This window comes from Emys orbicularis, chromosome 2, assembly GCF_028017835.1.
Source record: "Emys orbicularis isolate rEmyOrb1 chromosome 2, rEmyOrb1.hap1, whole genome shotgun sequence".
Classification (NCBI taxonomy): domain Eukaryota; kingdom Metazoa; phylum Chordata; order Testudines; family Emydidae; genus Emys; species Emys orbicularis.
The window spans coordinates 101,131,452-101,155,453 of record NC_088684.1 but is presented as its reverse complement, the minus strand read 5'-3'; the positions used below and the strand labels follow the sequence as shown (position 1 = coordinate 101,155,453).

The following is a 24,002-nucleotide window of genomic DNA, read 5'->3' as shown; positions in this document are numbered from 1 at the left end:
GGCTAAACCCCTGGGCTTTGGCCCTGGGTGGTGGGGCTCAGGCTTCAGCCCTGGGCGGTAGGGCTCAACCTTCAGCTTCAGCCCCAGGCCCCAGCAAGTCTAACACTAGCCCTGGTGACCCCATTAAAACAGGGTCGTGACCCACTTTGGGGTCCTGACATACTGTTTGAGAACTGCTGGATTAGAGTGCTCCTTGTGTATTTCAAATCTTGTACAATGCTTACAGTATACTGTCCTCTGGTATCCGTTCTTTGTCATGGCGGGACAGCTTGGGTACTCTAACAATCCCCAGAGTCTGTGTCGGCAGGGGCTTTTTGCTCCTGGTAGTTTGAACCATGCTGGATTGGTCTGTGGGGGAGAGGCCAGAGAAGACAGACACCCTGGTCCTCCAGTTTGGGGGGTTGGCACAGGGCTAACAACCCTGTCCCGTAAAAAACAAAATATGTTACGGAAACAGTGATGGAGAAATTGACCATTACTGTTTGTGATGGCCTTCAGGAGTCAATGAGCCATATGATTCCAGTGGCGAAAGCTGAAAGGAAGCCACTGGCATGAAGACTGAAGTGCTCAACACCAAGACAAAAGCCAGACTTGGTTTTCGGGACGTACGGACAATGTACAAAACAGGGAAGCTAGCTCAGGTCACAGCAGAGATGAGATGCTATAGCTTACACATCCTGGGTGTCAGCGAGAGCAGATGAATGGGATCAGGAAGATTAACAACAGCCTCGGGAGAAACTTTGCTGTATTCTGGACGGGATGGTGGACAACACCATGAGGGTGTTGCCATCCTTTTGAAGAAGGGAGTGCTTTCCCATTCTTTGCTTGAATGGAAGTCCATCAGCAGCAGACTTATGAGAGCCAAACTGAAAGGGAAACATAATAATATCACTGATTCAGTGCTATGCTCCAACTTTCCACATTACTTTATAGTGCAGAATGCTGGGGAATGAGAAAATATGACATGTCCAAACTGTCTTCATTCCATACAACCTGCCTCAGAAAAATCCTCCATATCTTTTGGCCCAGAACAATCTCAAACGAAGATCTATTGACACAGTGCAGCCAAGAGGATATGAGCACCATCATTGCCAGGAAGCTTTGGAGATGGATTGGTCACGTGCTTTAGATGGAAACTGACTCCATCACCCGAGTGGCAATAAGATGGGTACCTGAAGGCAAGTGAAAACAACATGGCGAAGAGCTGTGGAAGCCGAGCTGAAAAATTTGGGGCACAGCTGGGGAAGTATTGAAAGCCTTGCCAGAAACAGACAGGAGTGGAAGAGCTTCGTCACTGCCTTAAACGCCAGAGGCGTAATAGGAACATGATGATGATGACAATGCTTAGGTGTTTTGGTGATAGGCACTTAATAAACACAAATAGATACCTGTGGGCCTGTTGGAGAAAGAGAAATGATATGGCAATTTAGGAGAGCCATTGTCATACCAAGAGAATGGGAGCCAAAGAAAAGAAAAACATGGTTTGTGCCATTTATGTTCTGAAGAATATAATTAAAAAAGGAGTCTCTGGAACTAGCCCAAGTAGTGGTTGCATGAGGTTCCTTTCAACATGAAGTGTTCCTTCAATAAAAGTATTTCTGAAGTTTTTCTTTAATGAAGTAAACTGAAACACAAAATGCTACAGCAAGGAGAATTGATTGTCGAAAGTTCTATAGAAATTCGTAGTGCTTCTCCCACCAGCAACAAATATGAAAAATAAGCTTACTCATATTTATTTATATTATTATTTAAGGTAGGCAGATGACATAACAAAGTCTGGCACAAGGACAAACCCATGTGTTGCCATCCCCAAAGGGAGCTTTTCCCCACTAAGAAGAAGATTGAGGAAAATAATACAAAAACAAGCGTAGTAGACCTAAAAACAGTCAAAATAGTTTAAATGAAAAAATTTGTCCTTTAGTATGCTCTGATGGGGTATATAAAACCCACACTAAGAAGGAGCTAAGGAACAGTTCTGGGCCTAAGTGGCACCACCTCATTGCACATGCATGACCTGCTCCAACTGGAGGAGGCGTCTGAAAGAAAGCCAGTCAGCTCAGAAGGGTGGGGGAGTAGAGACAGGCAAGGGGGATGGATCTGTCTGAGAGCCTGAGTAAGCATACAGTGGGAGTCCTTGCTGCAGGGAAGTGGGTGACCTGCAAGCTGTAGCTGCTCCAGGCCACCAGAGAAGGGACTAGCTTGTCCTTAAGGATTAAGGAATCCTTCACTCTATCTTTGCTTGGATCAGAACATAAGAATAATCATACTGCATGAGACCAGTGGTCCATCTAGCCTTGTATCCTGTCTTCCAACAGTAGCCAATGCCAGGTGCTTCGAAGGGAATTAACAGGGTAATTATCAAGTAAACCATCCCCTGTCATCCAGACCCAGTGTCTAGCATTCAAAGGCTTAGGGACACCCAGAGCATGCAGGGTTGCATCCCTGTCCATCTTTGCTAATAGCCATTGATGGTCCTATCCTCCATGAACTTATCAAAGTCTTTTTTGAACCCAGGTACAGTTTTGGCCTTCACAACATCCCCTGGCAATGAGTTCCACAGGTTGACTGTGCATTGCGTGAAGACGTACATCCTTTTGTTTGTTTTAAACCTGCTACCTATTAATTTCATTGAGTGAACCATGGTTCTTGTGTTATGTGAAGGGGTAAATAACACTTCCTTGTTAACTTTCTTCACACCATTCATGATTTTATAGACCTCTATCATGTCCCCCCCTTAATCATCTCCTTTCCAAGCTGAACAGTCAGTCGTTTTAATCTTTCCTCATATGGAAGCTGTTCTATACCTTTAATTATTGTTCTTGCCCTTCTCTGTACCTTTGTCATTTCTCTCTTTTTTTTTTTTTTTAAGATGTGGTGACCATGCCCTGGACTGGGAAAGTAGGTGGTAGGGAGTGGCCAGGGAGACACCCTTGGAGCATTCCTAGATACTTGATATTGCTGCCACTTGGAGCCCTGGTTTGTAGTCCCGCAGAGAGGGTGGGCCCAGGCTCTCCTATCAGCCACTTGTGAGATCTGCTTCTTCCCTTGAGATAAGGCAGATGAAGATATTGTAAGCCCTGAAGTAAGAGTGTGGGACCTTTGAGTCAAACCCACCCCACCATGGGGAGAGGTTGGACTTCCATTCCTTGTTGGACCCTTATTCTGGAAAAGCGTGGACTTCGGTGGTGACTTGGTGGAAAGCGAAGTTACTGTGTACTGGAAGAGAGTCTGCCTCCACACTGGAGCAATCACCAGCAGCAGGTGCTAGAGATGGGAGGAGAGTTGTGACCCAGGGACCTAACCATTAGGCAGTCCGTCCAATTAGTCCAGCCCCGTCACAGTGCCCTTAAGGCAAGATCCAACTTCACTGAAGTCAGTACTAGTCTTTTCATTGACTTCAATGGGAAATGGAGTGGGCCCCACAACAATTGAGGAAGTGACACCAGTAAACATCATATAGGAGGACATTTCACTGCTGAGGAATCTCAACCAAAACATTTTCTCCTTTGGTCCTTATTAAACAGAGAAAGTGATAGCAAACAAATTCATACTGACCAAAACTTCTGGGCAGATGTAGTACAGGATGAAAAGTTTTTTTGGCCTAGGATTTTATGCTGAACATCATATACTAAATCAATAATCCCGAAGTGGATAGTTTGGTGTACTGCTGAATGAGTGTATATCCTTGAGGTCTGGCATAATCAACTCCCTTAATCCCATCCTAAGGTTATGTACGTAAATTTATCTTTTAGCCATGTTATAAAGTTAATGGTTTAAAATACATATTTGTTTAAGCTACTTGGGCTAAGCTCATCAATCAAAGACAAGTTCAGTAAGGGCTACATTTAAAAAATCTCAGAAAACTGAAGGTTCTGTTCAGTTAGTAGATCAGCACCTGATATTAAGCATTCCATTTGAGTCCAATGCTATTTGTAAAAAAAAAAAAAAAAAAAGTCATTGCTATTACTAAGAAAAGGTGAATTATTTTCTCATGTATAGTTATCTAATTTTGAAGCAATATAAAAGGGATAATAGTCATATCATGTACTGTGTTCTTCATCAGATAGTTTGTGTTTGTTTTTTCATGTTCAATTTCTTTTTTAAAACTAAGATTAAAATTTTGAAAAAAAGAACTCAGGATAACTCTGAAATCCAATATGTTCTGTGATATGTGCTTATCAAACAAGCAAATACGGATAGTTATAAAGGTTTACTAAGCCATATCCTTTTTTTTTTAGACAGTAGCAAGTTCTTGAAGAAAAGCTGCATATAGTTTTGTTCCCTCAATGAAATTGTACCTAAAAGAAAACAGAGCCGACAGTATAATTTCACTGTACACAACATAGGAGTTCTTCAGATATACTCACATACTGTCTCACATGGAAATAAATGATAATAAGAAACAAATTTTTAACAGTAAAGACAATCTTTGTACAAACTTACCAAGAAATGTGTGATAGATTTTTCCATCACTTTTAATCAAGATTGAATGCTTTTCTAAAAGCTATGCTGAAGTTCAACAATGTGATTGGGCTTGTTGCAGGAATTACTATGTCCTGTGTTAAACAGAAGGTCAGACGAGATGATCAGTATCATCCCTTCTGGCCTGAAAATCTATGAATCTTCATGCACACAATGTCATGACTCAAGTAGTCAGATAAATATATTGACGGCTTTGGCTTTAATTTTGATTGCTATTTAAGCTTGAATCATTAGCTATCATGTCACACAAAATAACTAAGGACCAAGAGAAAATCAAAAATGCCTAATTGACTTAGGAGCCTTGGCCCACATTTTTAAAAGTATTTAGACATTGCTCTGCTCAGTGTTGCAAGGCCAAAGTGACTTAGATATCTAAGTCCTATTTTCAAAAATGACTTAGCACTATAAATCTCATTGAAAGTCAAGAAAATTAGAATTAGGCTCCTAAATCACTTAGGACCAGATGTTTAAAGGTATTTGGGCATCTAAAGACACCTATCTGCAGCTATAGGTACCTAAAAAGCAACAAAGAGTCCTGTGGCACCTTATAGACTAACAGATGTATTGGAGCATTTTGTAAGTACCTTTTGAAAATTTTACCCTAAGAACTTGATCCAAAGCCCTCTGAAGTCAATGGAAAGACTTATTGATTTCAGCTGGCTTTGGCTCACGCCCTATCCTGTGAAAATTTATACACGTTTAACTGAAATCATTGGTACTACTCACATGAATACAATTATTCAAGTAATGTGTTTGCAGAACTGAGCTCTAAATTATACCCTTGGTTATAGTCATGGAACTCCTAGGGAAGGTAATGGGAGTCACACACACACACACACACTGATTTGAGGAAAAAATTTGGCCCTATATTTTACCTCAGCCACTTGAACAGAAGCTGCAGGTTGTGCTCAAATTCCAAATAAGATAGTTACATAAAAATGAAATACTTATTGTTCAGCATCAAGAATAAAACTTGCAGTAGATTCCTTGGAGGTAGATTTTTATTTAATTAAAGTGTGTTCCTCCTTTTTAGCTTCAAATTATTCACTATGTTTACCTTACAGTAGCTGTATGTATGAAATTCAAGTATTAATTATAGTTTCACTAAAACAAAACATTCACAGGCTATCCCCTCATGCATCTTTTATCAAACTGCTTCTCATTAGTTAATGCAAGAAATCATACACAACCAAATGCACCGATATTGTGTTAAAAACTGTGCCAACTTCAGTTAATTTGACTACTGTCAGTCATTAGAACTGCAATACAAGTGTTGAAGTGAATCAAGGACATAGAAAAGTAGGAAAGAAAGCATCCGGGTGAAGGCACACACATTTTAACCAACTTGATTACTTTAAAGGAGCTCTTCAACTTGGATGTTTTCAAATGACTAATTCCTAAAATTCCAAATATGTTGTAGTGCATTATTTGACTACAGTTTTTTGAGAAGGGAAAATAGCAGCATTTGAGGTGAGGAGCCTGCATTTACACCACTTTTTCAAAATTACATCTGGGAGTTCTACATGTACATTTGAAAAAGTGATGTAAATTCAAGGTGTTTTTTTTTTATTTGTCACAGTATTGTATATTTTTTCTTCTGAAATTATATTAACACTTTAAAACTTTTTAAGAAAATGAGTAAAAAATACCTGCTGATCTTTTCATTTTGCCCATGTGGAGCATCGTCAGGTCCTCCTATTCCTAGTAACATTATACTCTTTCTAGTCACCTCCTGAAAATGTGTGGCAATTGGAATTGTTCCACCTGCACGGATCATGTCAGCCTCTTTTCCAAACACTAGGGTGTGAAGATAACATAAGCTTTATAAAAAATTAATCTGAATTTCTACAAGCTTAATGAACTATCCTTCCCGCTTTTATATTTGAATAACTAAAGGCATTATTTGGATATAAACTTGTTTTCTACATTTTTTGTTGGAGGGGCTGGATGGGGAGACTTATGGGGACTTCTTAAAGATATTTCCTTTTTCTGCTAAAAAAGTTATGATCTGGTGTTGTTAAGCTTGGATTCAAAGTATTAGAATTCACCCACGCCCATACTTGTGTGTTCTGCTTGTGGGCTGTATTCATTATCTAACTTAAATTCCTGTTCCTACAAATGACTTTACAATGGAGCCAGGGGCGGCTCTATGTTCTTTGCCGCCCCAAGCACGGCAGTCAGGTGGCCTTCGGTGGCACGCCTGCAGGTGGTCGGATTCGGCGGCGTTTCTGCGGGGGATCTGCCGGTCCCGCAGCTTTGGCGTACCTGCCGCCAAAACCGCAGGACCAGCGGACCTCCTGCAGGCACATCGCTGAAGGCCACCTGACTGCCACCCTTCCAGCGACCGGCAGGCTGCCCCCCACAGCTTGCTGCCGCAGGCACGCACTTGCTGCGCTGGTGCCTGGAGCCGCCCCTGAATGGAGCCTTACACCCACTTGTAGTGCTGAAGCCAATGTTATTCTACATGGGCACAAGGATCTGTCCCCTAGCCACAAATAGTATTCATCTGAAGACAAGTTACAGCAGGAGCTGAAAAATGGTAAGAGCAATGAATGACACATCTGTGTGTAATATATGTGATCATCAGTGTAGTAAAATGTTAACAATGTACATTAATATTGCTTGCAAGTCAATATCAAGAAACATATCAACAAACAATAAAAGCTGCTATGTATGAAAGTGCAATTCTATACAAATATGTCAAAATTAGAAAGCATTATGTGGACAATAAGAATATGTGCAGACAGAATAAGGGAAATACCCTGGTTTCATTTCTATGGATAATACTTTCAAAAGGTGACATAGTTGTGTACCAAATAATCCACATATTATAAAACAACCAAACCTCTTTTAATTGCTTTCCTTGCAGCCAAATACTGAGGTTCATTTATGTCAGATAGCCAGGGCTTTGATCCTATGTTACTGGTCACTTTAATGCTGTTAGGACTGTTCAGTTCAGTAAATTTCTTGTTCAAATAGTCAGTCACCTAAAGAAAATAATTGTAGTGACATGAAAATATTTATTTAATTCAGTACATAGAGAAAAAAAAATCATCTGTCTGTGCATTTGTTTAAAACTCTGACTTGTCAGAGGCACAACTGCAATGCTCAAAATGTTACAGAAACAAGGTGGGTGAGGTAATATCTTCTACTGGACCAACAACAGAATTTGGTCCAATAAAAGATATTACCTCACCCACCTTGTCTCTCTAATACTCTGGGACCGACACAGCTACAACGACACCGCACATTCAAGATATGAAATAAGAATCCAGCTCAAGAATCTCACTGCTTGGACACATAATGAAAGTGAAATTTTGACAGCGTGGGAAGAGAGTTCCAGCCATGCTGGTTTTTTGTTGCTGTCAACCCTCTACTCCTATACTGGCTGATGCAGAGATCTTCATCTGTTGGTGCTGTCAACGGACCTATTCAGAAGTAAGTGGAGATTGATTAACCCTGGGACCAAACCATGGTTTTGTCAGAATCTGATGGTTGTCATTTGTATTTGATCTTGGAAAATGATAGATGCTTTTGGATTTGCAGCCAAAGGGATATGGAGTGACTGCATATTATTTACATCCAGATTCTGTTGTTGGGATAGGTACATTATAGATAGTGAAACTGTAGTATGACATTTTTAACATGTTCTTTGTTTATCATATTTCTTCTTGGAGACATACATGCCCCTATATTAGTTTCTTCTTATATAGCAGAAACTCAGATCCTCAGCTACAACCAAGCAGTACAAAGTGCAGCTCAGGAGGGGACAGAGTATCAAAAATGTAGCCAAGAAACAACTTGCTGCTAAGCGTCACAGGTGCAGAACTCATTCATTTTGAAGTGGGTGAATGCAATAAACAGGTATAGGAGGAATTAAAAAAGGAGGGATCCACCATCCTACCTGTTTCTCTACTACAGAAGGCTCCATGTTCGGCACCAGACGTATTGAAAACTTTCCAGTTACTTTTGCAGGGATTACAGTCTTAGTTCCAGGTGCAGAAAAAGCTCCTTCGATTCCATGGATGGAAAGAGATGGATAGCGTGATCTTTGCATTAATAATTCTTCCTGAAGATGTAAAAAATGTAAATATATTAAAGCAGAGGAGGCATTAAACAATAATCTGTAATTAGCTAGCACTTCATGTTACTTCACAATAACAGATTGCATACATGATTCTTAGACAAGCAGTCTCAGTATTATTATTTCCACATGAAACCACTCTTTGTGTATGTAAGTGTGCTATATATAAATCTGCCTAGAGATTGACTGTGCCAAATCTTCCACGGCTTGTTTTTTCTTAAAGGTAACTCATTGTAACAAAATGAAAGAGATCCATTTATTACACCATAATATCTGTTACATATAAAATATCCAGCTTTCAAGCATTTATAGTATTGCCACTATAGAAGTGCATAGAATTCATCTTTCTCAAGCCCACAAAGCAAGTCAGTGAAAGTACAGTATCTCAAATATAAATATTAGGTTTGTAGGTATCTTAGCTTCAAGATTTAAGGTGCTTTATATGATATCAGATCAGTCATGAGCATTCAGAACAAACCACACCACATGAAATACAGATTTTATACTAATTTTGCATCTTCAGAATGCCCAGTCAGTGTATTTCCTTGTGATATGGGCCCACAACTTCCATGAGTGGTAATGGATGTTACATATGCCAACTGGAAGAAAAACGTAAGTGGCATTAAAAATAGAACAGTGACCAATATTTTAGTTAATAAATGTATTTTTAAGGGGGTCGCGTCTTTAGGTGAGTTTTTTGTTAGATGAGTCACAGTCTTCAATAGTTTTATATATTATTTTATATATTTTATATATTATTTTATATACAGTCCATAGTTTTATATATTGGGATATCCAAATCCTTACTCCATGTTAGTCACTGAGCATGACCATTTATCTCTTTGCTGACAAAGGTGTCATTTTTGCAGTGGGTACTATAAGGATTACGCAGGTTTTTCCAAGAGATAGGTGTATTAGCAAATAAAAGACTTCTCGGTTGGGCCAAATTCTGCACTCAGTTATATGGGTGAAACCCCCACTGAAGTACCTGTTCAACCGAGAGCAGAATTTTGTCGGTAGAATTCTGGCAATCTGTGATCCTATCACAAAGCAAAAGTTGTTCTTGACCACCGTCATTTAATATTTATATTGCCGTGTTGTCCAAAGGGCCTAATCTTGATTGGGTCCCATTGTGTTAGTGATACATATAGAAGTAGCTGTCCCTGCCCTGAAGAGCTTGCTAAAATCTAAGACAAGTAACACACATAGGGTCCCAGCACTGGTGAGATTAAGGAGAGATTTGAAGGAACCCCTGATTTTAGGGCCTGATTCAAAGCCCATTGAAGTCAATGGAAAGAACCCCATTGACTTCAGTAATGACTATGATTTATTATTCCAACTGAGAAGCCTGAAACCAGTGAAGGAAAATTCTATTACCAATATAAAAATAAATGTAACATATACCTTAGTTTTGTTACGAAACTCTTCTATTCCATATTTGGCCATAATCTGGTCCAGGTCATATTCAATTCCTTCATAGAGTTTCTTTTCTTTTTCAGTGAGAGGAGCTACTGCTTCATAAATTCCAGGGATCAGGATATGACCAGAGGAATCTACCAGGGTGTCTAGAGAAAAATCCAAATGAATTTTAATTGGTCTAGAAAAAGATGATTCATGTCTAATAAGCACTGCAGGGACAACAGAAATCTGCAACAAAAAATGTTAAAAACTCTGCAGAGATGGTTTTCATGTTTAATATTGACCTTACTGTTATATTTTAATGTCACTTATAATTGCAGTTTTCAAGCTCTGTAGTTTTCTGAGCCTAATTTAAGTATATGTGTAACAATTAACCATTTATTTACAGCTGTGATTTAGTGGCAACTCAAGGCACTGTCATCTGGGAGATATAAATTTGAGTCCTAAAATGAATTGCTGTCTTTGGGAGCAGCAGGGATTGGAAAGGCACCACACTTTTTCCTGAGACAGAAAGTAATTTGTGACCCCTCTTGTGATACATGGACTACACCTACACTGTGAGCCAGAGGTATGAATTCCCTGCTGTTGTACACATACTCACATTACCTCTCAGCGAGCAGGCACAAGTATAAATAACAGTGGAGTCATGGAGGCACAGCTGAGCCGTCATGCTAAATATTTACTCACCTGAAACTACTGAGTAAGTACTCAGCACAGTTCAGCTATGCCTCCTCTGTGGCTACCTGTGCCTGTGCTGCTGCTGCCACTACCCTGGCCACCACCTGTGCAACCCCAGGTACACTGCTATTTATACTCACGCTAGTTTAGAGCTTAGAGCTAGCATGAGCATATATGCACACAAGCAGGGGAATAACACCCCTAGCTTGTAGTGTAGACGCAGCCTGTAGAGAGCTGACAAGGTCCAGATAAATCAGACTTCTGGAGGAAAAGTCCTCCTGAAGAGAGACTTATGCAGGAGAGGGAGTAGAAGAGGAGAAGGATCAGGGCAGTTAATCTCCATGAGGCTCTTAGAAACCCAATGGAGGAAAAAAAGATGCAAGGTGCTGTACATCAAACTTTGAAAACTTACATTGTATTGTTAATCAGTATTATAATTAAAATTTAATAACTACAGGTGGGTGTTTCTGTTTTGGCACAAATAAATTAACAGTGGGGACAATCTATGTATGTAGGAGAAAAACATGTAGATATGTAAATTTGCACACCTGGTGCACATACTGTTACCTTATATACTGTTGTGATAGACACATTAAAAACATTCTACAGCTGTCAGCCACAGAGATTAGATACATAAAATTAGGAGCTTTTACTCAGAATGAGCATTGCTCATTACCATTTTCTTACATCAAAATCCCTCCTTAACTTTTCAACTTACTTGCACAGAACTTTATAAAATATTGGTAGAAAAAAACCTAAATAATGTACCCTGAGGTGAATAAATAATGGGAGTCAAAGTAGGTTGCAACTGAAAAAGCAGTGGCTGGATACATAAAGAGAAAGTCCATACCAATGCAAATAAACCTAATCTTCTTCCACATTTAAAGCTAACAGATTGCGGCCTGGTTAGTTCTTAGATGGGTGGCCTCCTCACAATCTCTGGTGCAGTAGTCTTATTACTTTAATTGCTCAATGTCCTTGTACTGCACATTATCTCCTATTCTGAGCATCTCTTTGCTTTATTCATTTTCTACCAAATTCACCTAAAGCCTCTGCCCTTTTTTGTCTCCTCTCTTTGGAGATTAATGCTTTTATTTAAAAGCTATGACCTTTGGACTAAACCTAGGTTTACCTACTACTAAAAGGAGAGTTGCTTTCACACTTAGCTTGTGAGCTAGGCCTGTTGCTTTTGGATGGCGCAATTTCTTTCTGAAGTGAATTATTAACTGACAAAGATACTCTTCATTTGATTAAAATCTCAACCTTAAAACTGCATTAAAGTAGTTAAAACACCACATACTGTAAGAAACCTTGTAGCAACCCCCATGGGACTTGGAGGGAGGAGCACAAGTTGCAGGAGGAAAGAGTTTGGAGGAGACACCAGGAAGTCTGTTTGTCTGCACACAGTTTGAATGCTAGCTGCAGTTGCAGCACCTGTTTAAATAGTTGCTTTAATAAAGATCCAGTATAGCTTAACAATACAGAATCCTTTCATGTTATTATCCAATACATGGTACATGAAACAAACAGAATTGGGGTTGCAATGTTACAAACACAAACACAAGTTGCTGGTGTTGCTTTAAAATAAATATGGGCCTAATCCTGCCATCCCTACTCCCACAGAGTTGTTCCTTTTTTTGTGAATTGCCCATTTAAATTAACTTGGCCCTATATAATTAAAGTAAATTACACCGTTGGATCAAATGCTGCAGCACTTGCAATTATGCATACTATGGATCGAAACCAGAAGTCTTCTTTACTTAGTCCTTACTAAGAAAAAGTCTGATGAGAATTAATAGGAGTTTTGTCTGAGTAACAATGTCAGTACCAGGCCCAGTACATGTAATTCATGTTTTTATATTCCTGTGCTTTTAGTTGGTGGGCGTCAGAACAATACCTGATATGCTTTGAAATGGAACATGACAGACCTGGAACATGACATTTATTCATAGATAATTAAAGCAATACTTACTTAACAGAAATATTAAGTCATTCATTGCTTCATGTAATATTCCTCCAAAGCCCCCTGAGTGTAAGTCTCGTTTAGCACATTCTACCTGCAAAAATAGCGTAGATGAACACACTTGATACTTCCTTTACAAGCCATGGAGAAGGCTGTGTAAGCTTTCAGTTTAATTCAACAGGAAAAGTCTATGGTCATTTTCATTTCAGGATTTCTAGGTATATTACCACAATTTATATGTTATTGTTTTTTGTTTTGCTTGCAATTTTGTTCTCTTTTCCATCACTGTGGGAAAAAAACAAATGTGCTAATGCACCTTTCTTTAAATAATATTTATTTGACTTAATATTAAAGAATCTATTATCCATTTACTTCTTCTGATGCTGACAGACTAGTCTGACAATCTTGAGAGCCATATATTTTAAAAACATGCTGGGTATTAAAAATGAGAACTGACATTTTCATTTTTTTCTACTATTCCACATGTACCCGTAGAATAAATATTTTCTGGACAATCAGGATGAAACTTTCAGCACAAAAATGATGTGCCCAGTTCCATTTTTATTGTCCTGTCATTGGGGGCAGGCTTACTATGAAATGGCACAATATCTCTGGTTTTTTTAGTAAAAGCTTATGGCGTTTACATAGCTAGGAAGTGGACATGATGAGAGATGCCTGCACAACACTGGTGCCCTAGCTGCCTTTTGCAGAGGCGGAGGCAGGGAAGCAGCGCTGAAGAAGGTAAAGCAGGAGCTATACTTCCAACTTCCTGCACTGCTGTTGAACCAAGAGGCACCAGAATAAGAGTTTTAAATCATTTTAAGCTAATAGATTATAGAGAATGAAGTAGTTTTTATAGAAAAAAAAAGATATTTTGATTAAAATAGTGTGGCCTATTTTTTGTCATTTGTCATTATAAATTCATGACCTCTGCCTTTTTCTCTCTCCCTGCTATCAGACTATGACTTGCTGTTATAATTTATCAAGATAGACCACTAGCCCTACCAATGATAAATCTCTGCTTGCAACCTTAAATCCCATGTATTTCATGATCCCAGATAAATTCCTTGGAGACTGGCATGTACAGAAAATCCTTAATTCATTAGCTAATATTTTGTAAAGCCCTTTGAATATATAGAGGGACAAATTCTCCTCTTAGTTAATTTCAGTGAGGTTGCACTGGTACAACTGAAAGGATAATTTGACCCATAATGTGCTTATATGTGAACTTACTATTGTTATTTCTATATACCAGTACTAGAAAGTGGTGATTCCTTTAGTTCAGCCTTAAAATTACTACCATATATAACAGAGATGGAATCACTGTATAATCCTATATCTACCTTTAACCCTGTGAGTTTATATATTCAGTAGGGCTATTAGTGTTTGGACCTGGATAAATATAAAGCCACTTGATAAATACTCAGGTAATATTCAGTTAATGAGAGTATAAGATCATGCTTCTTTTTGCACTATACCTCAACAAAGAAGTAGCAGTTTCCTCTGGTCCCATATGTAATACCAGGTTTGTTGCTGAGCCATGCGGAGTCAGTGACCACAATGTAATCAACGTCAGAAAAAAATGTACTATTTCTCTGTTCAACTAGCGTATTTAGCCCAATGGACCCTACTTCTTCCATACCTTCAAGCAGAATCTTTACATTAACAGGAAGTTCCTATAAGGAAATGTTTCAAAAAGTTTTATAAGCAATTGGTTACATAGTTGCAAATAGCAAACTTATTGATAAAGGAAGAAAAAGTCACATGCATGTTTTTGAAGTGCTTCAATTGCATTCAGCACAGCCAGAACTTGTCCTTTGTCATCAGATGCACCTCGTCCGTAGAGATTGCCTTGAAAACAAATAGAATGTGATTGGGATAACTAATAAAGTTAGTTCATTAGGCAAGTGCAGACATTGATGTTGCACAGGTGTAATAGAGGCATAGTTGATCTGTAGAAATTTTATTACTCATCATTGTGCACTGAATAAGTAAGAAAGAAACCAGCTAGACTTTCAGAACTCAGGATGAATTTGCCAGGATGGCCTTTAGAAAATTATCTTTTTACTTATAAGCTGACCATATCTGATGTGGAAATCACTAATAAATATATAGCCCCAGGATGCAATATTTTACTGAATTAATTTTTAAAATAGAATTACTCTTTAAACTATTAATAAATATAAAATCTTTACAAACTCCATAGTATTTCCTCCTTCTATTTATGATCTTGCATACAACTAAAATAGTGTTTTGACAGGTTGTATATGTAACACAGAGCTCTACGTGGTCTGTAGAAAAAGTAATCATATTTGAATAACAAGGTCTCCTGAAGCTAGGACTAGCTATCCCCCTGATGTTCAAAATGTAGCTGGAGTACTCAACCTTTGCTATTCCAAATTCCATTATTGGATTTGTACTGTAATAATTGCAAAGTCCATATTTACTTGTAGTAAATGTTTATATTGGACACCCTTCCTTTTGTATGCTCATTTCTAATTAAAGTTCTTTGGTAGCTGATAGTTGAGTAGGAGAAATTTTATAACAAGCTGAATGGAAGGGGCTAAAGTGAGGTTGTCTTCAGCATTGCCTTCCAAAACTGGCAGAAAATAATAGTACAAAAGCAATATGGTTTTGCACCCTTATTCTGATCAGACCAGGAATGCCCACAAATTCAGCACAGCCATCCATACAGAGTACTCAGCAGGAACATAAGCAGTCTGAATGGGGGAATATAATAGCTGATCAAGGGAGCTAAATGTCTCAACCATGCCTCCTGCCCCAGAATTCTCCTGCTTTTCTAGCCATGGAGGAACAGCAGAGCATGGATTCTGTGTGTTTGACAGGAACTGGTAGTGAGGCACAAAAGTTGTACCCTATTTGGACACCTCAGGTGAAATCCTGGCTGTACTGAAGTCAATAGCAAAACTCCTATGGCTTCAGTGGATTCAGAATTTCAGCTCTAATTTCTGGTGTAGGCATATGTGCAAGATACAATCTGAATTTGGCGCAAGATCTTCCGTGCATCTGTATTTTTAAGACAAGTGCTTATTTTTGCATATAAGGGGGGGAAAGTTCAAAGGATTTTAGTGGAAAATCTATTCCCAGACAAGGAAGGCATTTCCCAGAAGGTTTTCTATTTTACCTGAACAGAATTATTTGTTTCGATGTTATTTGAATGATCTTCCTCTTTTTCTTTCATGGTAGGGAAGCTGCTTTAGTATAAAGGGTCTGACTGTATACATGATAAGCCAGTTGCTGAAAGCTTTCAAGCAGCTCAAGCACTTACCATTTTTCTCTGTCAATATGTAAGGCTCTGTTGACCATCCATCCTCAATTTTTGCCGGCTGCACATCCATATGCCCATAAAAACAAACGGTAGGCTTTTTTGGATCTTTTACAATGTTTGCCAGAATAACTGGTGGCAAAGAGATTTTGTTTCCATTGGGTAGCTAAAATAAATCAAAGCGTTTCATTATATACATTGATAGAGGCTTCCAAAACATGCATTTATAGATGATGAAGTCACTGGAGTTTGCACCAGGGATGATTTTGATCCTACTTGTCTTGATTTTTGAATGTCTTCTGTTTAGTTCTGTCCTTGTAAAAATAATTTTAGAATGACTGCTATATAGAAGCAGACTAGAATCTACATCCTAAGGCTATTATGCAAGAATATATAATTTTCTGGAGCAGTGAATGGTTATATATGCAGCAAAAGAGTAACAATGCTAGCTGTAGCACAAAATAAGAAATGGTCTTAGGGACGTGCAAACCATTTTGTTGCAGGAGGTTGGTCGTAGTTCCAGTCACATAACATTAAAAACATCACTGGTGTGTGCAGTGCCTCGGATTTAAGGGGATAAGGAAAAGTTCTGGAAGCTCTAGCGCTAGGAGGCAGATGCTTCCACCGACATCCAGTTCTACTTCTTCTAAGCCTTGGGGGTCAGGAACAGAAATTATGTTTCCTGTTGTCTCCTGGCATCCCCTCTTCTGGGCCTCTGAAAAAGGGGAGGAAAGGATCTTCATAGCTCACTGGCTCCCCTGCCTCATAAACGTGATTTTAAAGTTGATGATGGCCCTTTAAATTCTGGTCACTTAATCCACCAGGATTACACTATTGGTTCCTGTGTATATAAAATGAGGCCTTTTTTGTAGTCTGCAGTTTACTTATTGATGCAAAAGCCAAAGAAAAACCATACTTACAGTTACAGTGGTAACCCATTTTATAGGTGTGCTTCTTAATTTGTACAGCACTTAGATAACACGGTTATATCACTAGACAAAAGCTGGTTATAGATACTTAGATTTGTATCCTGAAAACACAGTGAAAATGTATTACCTCTTGCATGTCCAGATCTACCATCTCAACTGTTCCACCTAACTTTCTTATCCTCTCTTCTGCCAAAAGCATCATGTTTATAACCAGATGTCTCTTTGCAGGGTCATTGGAGTCACTTTCTATGGCCACCCAATCTTTGAGTCTCTGCAGGATAAGAAAATTGAAGGTGATGGTCTACATGCAGTGTATCGCTCTAAACTGATGTTACAGCCCTCTGAAATGAAAGTTACCTGAAAACATCACCGTGACGCTGACAGACCAGGTGCCAGCTAATGCCAAGACCCAGGGCCTCACTGAACACTGACAAATGCAGACCTGGAAACCAGTCTGGCTTACTGGTGTGTTAGTATAGATAAAGTAGATATTAGTGTTATAAGAATGTGTTTAGTGCTTAGACAATGCTTGGTATAAATTTATATTGAGTGTTTTCATTGTAAACCTCTGTAATTATGTAACTCACCAAACAGGAAAAGAAGCATTAATTAGTGTAAAGTGCTGGTCCAGCAGACAAGAGGGCCTTTGAAACCAGATGAGCCATTGTAAGGCATCAAGAGGACAAAGACCTGGTTGATTGCCCTCCTTACCTACATGAAGAGGAGCCAGGCACCGACACTTGTTCTATCAGTTTGGATTCTGCGGTGAAGGGGATAAAAATCCTTGACAAGGAGATCTGGATCTTTATGCTGGTTAGACTCTGAGGGGCAAAGATTCCTAAACATAAGCAAGAGATCTCCATGCTGCTTGGCATGGGTCAGCCCTAAGGGACATATAAAGCTGCTTATTATAGAAGCTTATATTACCTTTTAAAATCTAAGACTGTAACTCATTTGTGTGTGTATGTTTCCTGTTTTAACCTCATAATTAACTCTAATTTCTTTTCTTACTTAATAAATCTTTAGTTAGTTTATTACAGGACTGGCTACAGGCATTGTCTTTGGTTTGAGAGCTGAGTACAATTTACCTGGGGTAAGCGACTGGTCCTTTGGGCCTAGGAGTAACCTGAATATTTTTTTATCTTAGATGTAAAACGGCCATCTATCACATACTCCAGCTTGCCTGGATGTCAAGATAGACTGGAATGGCCAGGAGTCTGTCTGTGTCTCCATGATATGACTGTTATAATTCTTTAGAAATTCACATTTGAGACTGGATTGGTTGAAATCTAATTGGAGAACATACAACTAATTTGGGGTTTCTGCCCTGCTTTCTGACAGTCTGCCCTGAGGCTGGCATTCATGGTTGTGAGCCACTCCAGACAGCTTGACAATCACATTCATTGTTCTATCCTCATTCACATAGCTTTTAAATATCAACTATGGCCTGAATCCTGCAATGAGCTCTTCATGGATGCAGAACATTCCTTCATTGGGACCTAAGTGGGTTAAACAAATTAAGAAAGCTAAGAAATTGAAACGTGGTTCTACTCTGCAAATTGATTATGGATGAATGGCACCTTCTTACTCCAGAAATCTGCTCCTTATGTGTACTTAGGGTCTTCTTTGTTGTTGTTAGCGGCAATAATAAGTTTCTATTGTTTTTCACTAATGATAGCACTGTAGAGCCAATGCAGCTGAGAGAGAGCTGAATTCTACTGCTTCTTGTGCATCATCAGTAGAATTGTTTGTTTGTTAAATTCCAAACAGTTGCACCTCTACAAATCCATTGAAGGAAATGGTTTTGCAAAGGCGTTCTTGGGGACATATTACCTAAACAATGAGGTTGTACAGGGGTCAGTGATGGCCTAAATTTGTCATTAGAATCTTTATCACTGAAGATGATATGTTGAAGGAAAGAACTCAGCTTAAGTCGTGGATTTCAGATCAAATTTGCAAGGCTGACATTTATTAAAAATGTATTAAGAATCTTTTTATTTGTAAACTGAACCCATTTCATATGGAAATCAAGGAGGACCCAATTCTGGCCAATGTATTCATGTTGGGTTGTAACTTGCTCCACCAGTTGTCCTGTTGAAATAAATGCAAATTCCTATGTAGAAAGGTACTAACTCAATGTGAATTAGGGTTTTAAAAGTGGGCTCTAAGAAGCTACAACCATGGAATCCTATGATGTCATATTTTAACATTTAGCCTGTAAATTTATGGCAGGTTCATTGAAATTTAACTTTCTAATGCATTAAATATGAAAATGATTTATTAAATCAGTACAGTGTCCCTTGTGTTATTTATTTTGATGTTTAATTCCTTTATTTTAAACTGTCCCCACATTTCCAGTTACCAATATGGTATGCTTTTTTTGTATTCACAGTGCATAGCTGCATAGTAGAAGTTGTCAGGGGAGAAGCTAGAAGTTTTGGTAGCTGGGTAGGGACTAGATGAGGAACTTTAGCTGGATGTTTCTGCTAAAATAATGAGTAGCAGAATAGTTAATTTCAACATTTAAAATGTCATCTTTAGGCTTCCGTGTCAACAACTACTGGAAATGAACAGGTCAGTTCAGAGGTATTGTTTCAGGCTGGCTGCAGAGTGAGGAAGACAACACTGAATCATTTTACACAAAACTCAGGTTTTCAAGGTTATCTTCACAATCATGAGCACTACAGTATATAAATATATAAAGTTTATATTCCAGAACACAAACTTATAGTAACGGTTTGGCAAAGGGTGCATTTTGTGATAAATTCTGTTATTATAGATACACGGAATACTCTGGGTCCTAGGAAAAATGTTGCATATCTTACTTAGGTTAAAAACTCCAATGGTGAGGTTTTGGCCTTTTTTGATTCCTTATCCTATTTATTGTTAAAAAATACTTGCCCTGTATGTAGTACTTTTAGAAAGCTAAAGTTTATTAGCAGAAAGAAACAGAAAACTGATATAAGTCTGCTTACTCCTTTGTAAAACACTTTGAGATCTATGGATGAAAAACTCTATACAAGAACTAGGTATTTATTATTATTGCTACTACTTTCTTATGAAAATCATATGAAATATTATCCAAAATAATTCATTGCATATATACATATATCACTTTTCATCCAAAAAGAGCAAAGAAGTTTTCAACTAGCAATAATCACACCTCAGATTAACCTCATTGGCTATGATACTGCCACTGCGTGACCAGAAGTAAAATACCAAGTATGCTATGATCACTAATTGAACCATTTTAGGATTTATTTTTTATTTTTTAAAGTCTAACCTACTTTGAGAATTCATACGACTAGAAATTTACATTGCAAACATTTTTACTGTGCAGCAATGGGCTTTACCTGCACGTATTCATTTTGATGTTCTTCAATATACTGAAATATTTGATCTGAAGGCACAGATACTGCTGTAGTAAGTGACACGAACAATATGGCAAGCACCAGGGCAGTCTGTAAAAGAAAATTGAAATGTTGTAGAACAAGTTTATCCTTTGATTCTCAGACTTTATACAATGCTCAGTCTGTGTGCTTCCAGGAAGATATATTGCCATTGCAAAGAATGACCTGGGTAGCTTAGTTAATACCAGGGTCAGGTAATGCTTAAACACTTAGGAAGACATTTATTTCATGTTATTCCAGTTCTAGCTACATTCTTGGTCCCTAATAATCAGAGCTCAGAGTGTGAAACAGGAGTGCTGAAGCCCCTGAAGGCAGAGTGGGACCCCTTGGAGGTCTGGCTACACTGAAGCTGTTCCTCCTGGAGACTGTTCAAAAGCTAGGAGTACAGCACCAATCCTGTGGATCCATGACACAGTGGTATCACATGTTTTAGGTATTGAGTGTATTTCTTAGACTGGTGGGACAAAATGGGGAAACTTTTAAAGTGATCACTGTAACATCACAGCTCCAGTCACCTGATGATAGCAGCTGACACATTCTGCAGAAAGAAGGAAAGATGTTGGGTTAGTAGAGGGAGGGAATGGCCAGTATGACAACAATTAGTATCTCAGATTCCCACTCCACAACCTCAGATGCTGTATGCTTTTTTTTTTTAAAGTACATACTGTATTTATAGGTCTGTATTCAGCCTCAGAGGATAAAATATATTTATAGCACCTTTGTGGGGCTAATGTTCTGGGGATGCTTTAGAGGAGCACTGAGGACATTCTGAAAGCTGATGAATAAAGGTGCAGCCGGGTGCTTTACAAAGCCAGGGAGCTATGAATGAGGAGTGGTATAAGCACTACTGTGGTAACCCTACCTCATTCAGGGATTTCCCCCATGCTCAGGGAATCCCTATACAACCAGACCTGCTATTTTTACAGCCCCTTTGCACTGGCAGACTGGTAAAAGGGAGCCAGAGTATAGGCAAGAATCTGCCCCATAAAATCTACACACATTAGAGCCAGATTCTTCAGTAAGAGAATCAGTAAGGCTCTTCACAAAAGAGCCGTAATGCACCAGCGGTGGCCATCTGAGAATTCTCCTTGTGCTGGGGAAAACTCCACTTCCTTCTGTGCCTCCCATCTCCCACCCCCTCTCCCCAAACGCTCCCTTTATAAAGGAAAAGAGGGAGGCAGGGAGCATGTTGGGGGTGCACAACACAGGCCATAGAACTTCCCTGAAACAATTCCTGTGTAACCTAGAGCATATGTTTTAGAAAAATATCCAATCTTGATTTTAAAAAGGATGGGGAAGGGAGGGGGGATGGAAGAAGCCAGCTCTAGCTATGCCCTATCCCCCAATGAGGTGAGGTCCCTGAGGGAGCTCAGGAACAGCCCTGAGGGACCTTATGCCAGTTGCATAAATTAGGGCCACTCTTGTGTGGCCCTACCTTGCCCCGGTGCTGGGTGGCTGTGAGGCAGGAAGGTACATTATCGCCCTGTTGCCCCTTACGCTCCACTCTACATGAGTTCAGTTACTGACTTAGGCTCTCACCCAGTATTATTTATCTCATTAAGAAGCATTTCAGCTCAGCTCTAAGCATTTTGTTGCTGTTTTTAACTTTACAAAATGTGTAATTTGTGCCAAATCCCAAGAGTCAGCCTTTATTTAATGCAAAATGAAAAGCATAGAGAAGTATTGGACCTAAGCTATTGAGCTACCATCAGTACTTTGGAGTAAGTGGAAGGGACTCATTAGTTTGGCTCTTCTTTTCAAATGCTGTCTGCACACTTGGCACTATTTACAAGATAAATAAGAGACAGAGAAGTTGAACGTCATTTGGCTTCTTCACTCTGTACCAAATTGTGTTCCCACTTCTCATGCTGGAAGGGCATAACGAGTGGAATCAGTTCTGGGTCCAGTTCTGTTCAATATCGTCAATGATTTAGATAATGGCATAGAGATTACACTTATAAAGTTTGCGGATGGTACCAAGCTCGGAGGGGTTGCAAGTGCTTTGGAGGATAGGATTAAACTTCAAAATTATCTGGACAAACTGGAGAAATGGTCTCAAGTAAATAGGATGAAATTCAATAAGGACAAATGCAAAGTACTCCATATAAGAAGGAACAATCAGTTGCACACATACAAAATGGGAAATGACTGCCTGGGAAAGAGTACTGCAGAAAGGAATCTGGGGGTCATAGTGGACCATAAGCTAAATATTAGTCAACAGTGTAACACTGTTGCAAAAAAAGCAAACATCATTCTTGGATGTATTAGCAGGAATGTGGTAAGCAAGACACGAGAAGTAATTCTTCCGCTCTACCCCGCACTGATTAGTCCTCAACTGGAGTATTGTGTCCAGTTCTGAGCGCCACATTTCAGGAAAGATGTGGACGAATTGGAGAAAGTCCAGAGAAGAGCAACAAAAAATGATTAAAGGTCTAGAAAACATGATCTATGAGGGAAGATTGAAAAAAATTGGGTTTGTTTAGTCTGGACACAGAAGACTGAGAGGGGACATGATAACTGTTTTCAAGTACATAAAAGGTTGTTACAAGGAGGAGGGAGAAGAATTGTTCTTCTTAACCTCTGAGGACAGGACAAGAAACAATGGTCTTAAATTGCAGCAAGGGAGGTTTGGGTTGGACATTCGGAAAAACTTCCTGTCAGGGTGGTTAAGCACTAGAATAAATTGCCTAGGGAGGTTGTTGAATCTCCATCATTTTTAAGAGCAGGTTAGACAAACACCTGTCTGGGATGGTCTAGATAATGCTTCATCCTGCCTTGAGTGCAGGGGACTGGACTAGATGACCTCTCCAGGTCCCTTCCAGTCCTATGATTCTGTGATTTAATAAGAGTTTTGCCAGTGACTTGGCTGGGATCAGGATTTGGCTTTTAAAAAAGTAAACAATCAAGACCTCTGAAAATTGTGAAAAGTGGGAATCAGAAGATATTCTTTAAGGTTAATACATGCTCAGCATGGTATGGCTTAGACTGGTCATTTACTTTCCTTTGTAAAGCACTTTGAAATCAATGGATGGAAAGTGTGATGTAAGCACTAGTATTATATAAATTACTATTACTTATTAATTTTGCTTCAGTGGCTGTGCTCACTCTTTTTTTTCCTAGCAGAAAAAAAGAGCTTTTCTTGTTGAAATTTCTATTACCGGTGCCAAATCCTGATTCCAGAAAATGACAAAATTTTCATTGATTCTTTAGTGGGAACAAGACTGGGTCCTTGAAGAGCTGAAATTTCTCTAAGTTTATGATAAATTGCTTTTAACCTAGGAAGTCTGGAATTCTTTTAATTCTCTATAAAATTATTTAAGTCAATTGAGCCTTTTAAAATTTGCTTTAATTCCTCCCTAAACTCCTTTGAAGTCATTTTGCTGTTTGCATACTCAGTTCTCTCCTTTATTTTTCTCTGCTTTTAATGATAGTGCTTCTATGTTTGCCAAAACTGCAATGTTATCACACTCTTTACATATATTTATATAAGCACACATACCCACACAGGACATTTGTAACTAAATGCAAAATGTCTGACTCTCTCAAACATCCTCTTCCTGTGCCCTGGGGCTCCCCAAACAGAATACCCTCCTGGTGTCTAAATATTGTGATTTTTCAAAAATGCTCAAACTCTCTTTAGGCTGTAGCATAATTATCTCGTGCAACATAACAACAACAAGAAAGTATAAAAATGAACCAGGAAATGTTTTACCATGGCTGTGAAATGGAGCAGCTTCCAAAATTGTCTCAT

The 24,002-nt window shown here is 38.9% G+C and overlaps 1 protein-coding gene and 1 non-coding gene across 2 annotated transcripts; both read right to left on the bottom strand.

The window, feature by feature from the left end:
* Positions 1–4,234: 4,234 nt before the first annotated feature.
* Positions 4,235–24,002, bottom strand: LOC135874058 (cytosolic non-specific dipeptidase-like). The gene is made up of 12 exons (XM_065398750.1): positions 23,964–24,002; positions 20,195–20,302; positions 16,969–17,112; positions 15,916–16,078; positions 14,395–14,477; positions 14,105–14,302; positions 12,636–12,720; positions 9,971–10,131; positions 8,387–8,551; positions 7,328–7,469; positions 6,132–6,279; positions 4,235–4,298 (listed from the first exon to the last, which is right to left on the bottom strand). The coding sequence occupies exons 1-12, from the start codon at positions 24,000–24,002 to the stop codon at positions 4,235–4,237; spliced, it is 1,500 nt and encodes a 499-aa protein (XP_065254822.1).
* Positions 19,909–20,049, bottom strand: LOC135875319 (U4 spliceosomal RNA). The gene has a single exon (XR_010561200.1). It is a non-coding gene; the product is annotated as a U4 spliceosomal RNA (small nuclear RNA).

What these genes read in the sequence shown, in the direction of transcription:
- LOC135874058 (XM_065398750.1), bottom strand. Translation starts at nt 24,002, where the DNA reads ATGAGACAATTTTGGAAGCTGCTCCATTTCACAGCCATG. An exon ending in ATCAAAATGAATACGTGCAG is followed by an intron (nt 17,113 to 20,194) that starts GTAAAGCCCATT and finishes CTTATCCTGCAG; the next exon opens with AGACTCAAAGATTGGGTGGC. An exon ending in TAGATCTGGACATGCAAGAG is followed by an intron (nt 16,079 to 16,968) that starts GTAATACATTTT and finishes GATTTATTTTAG; the next exon opens with CTACCCAATGGAAACAAAAT.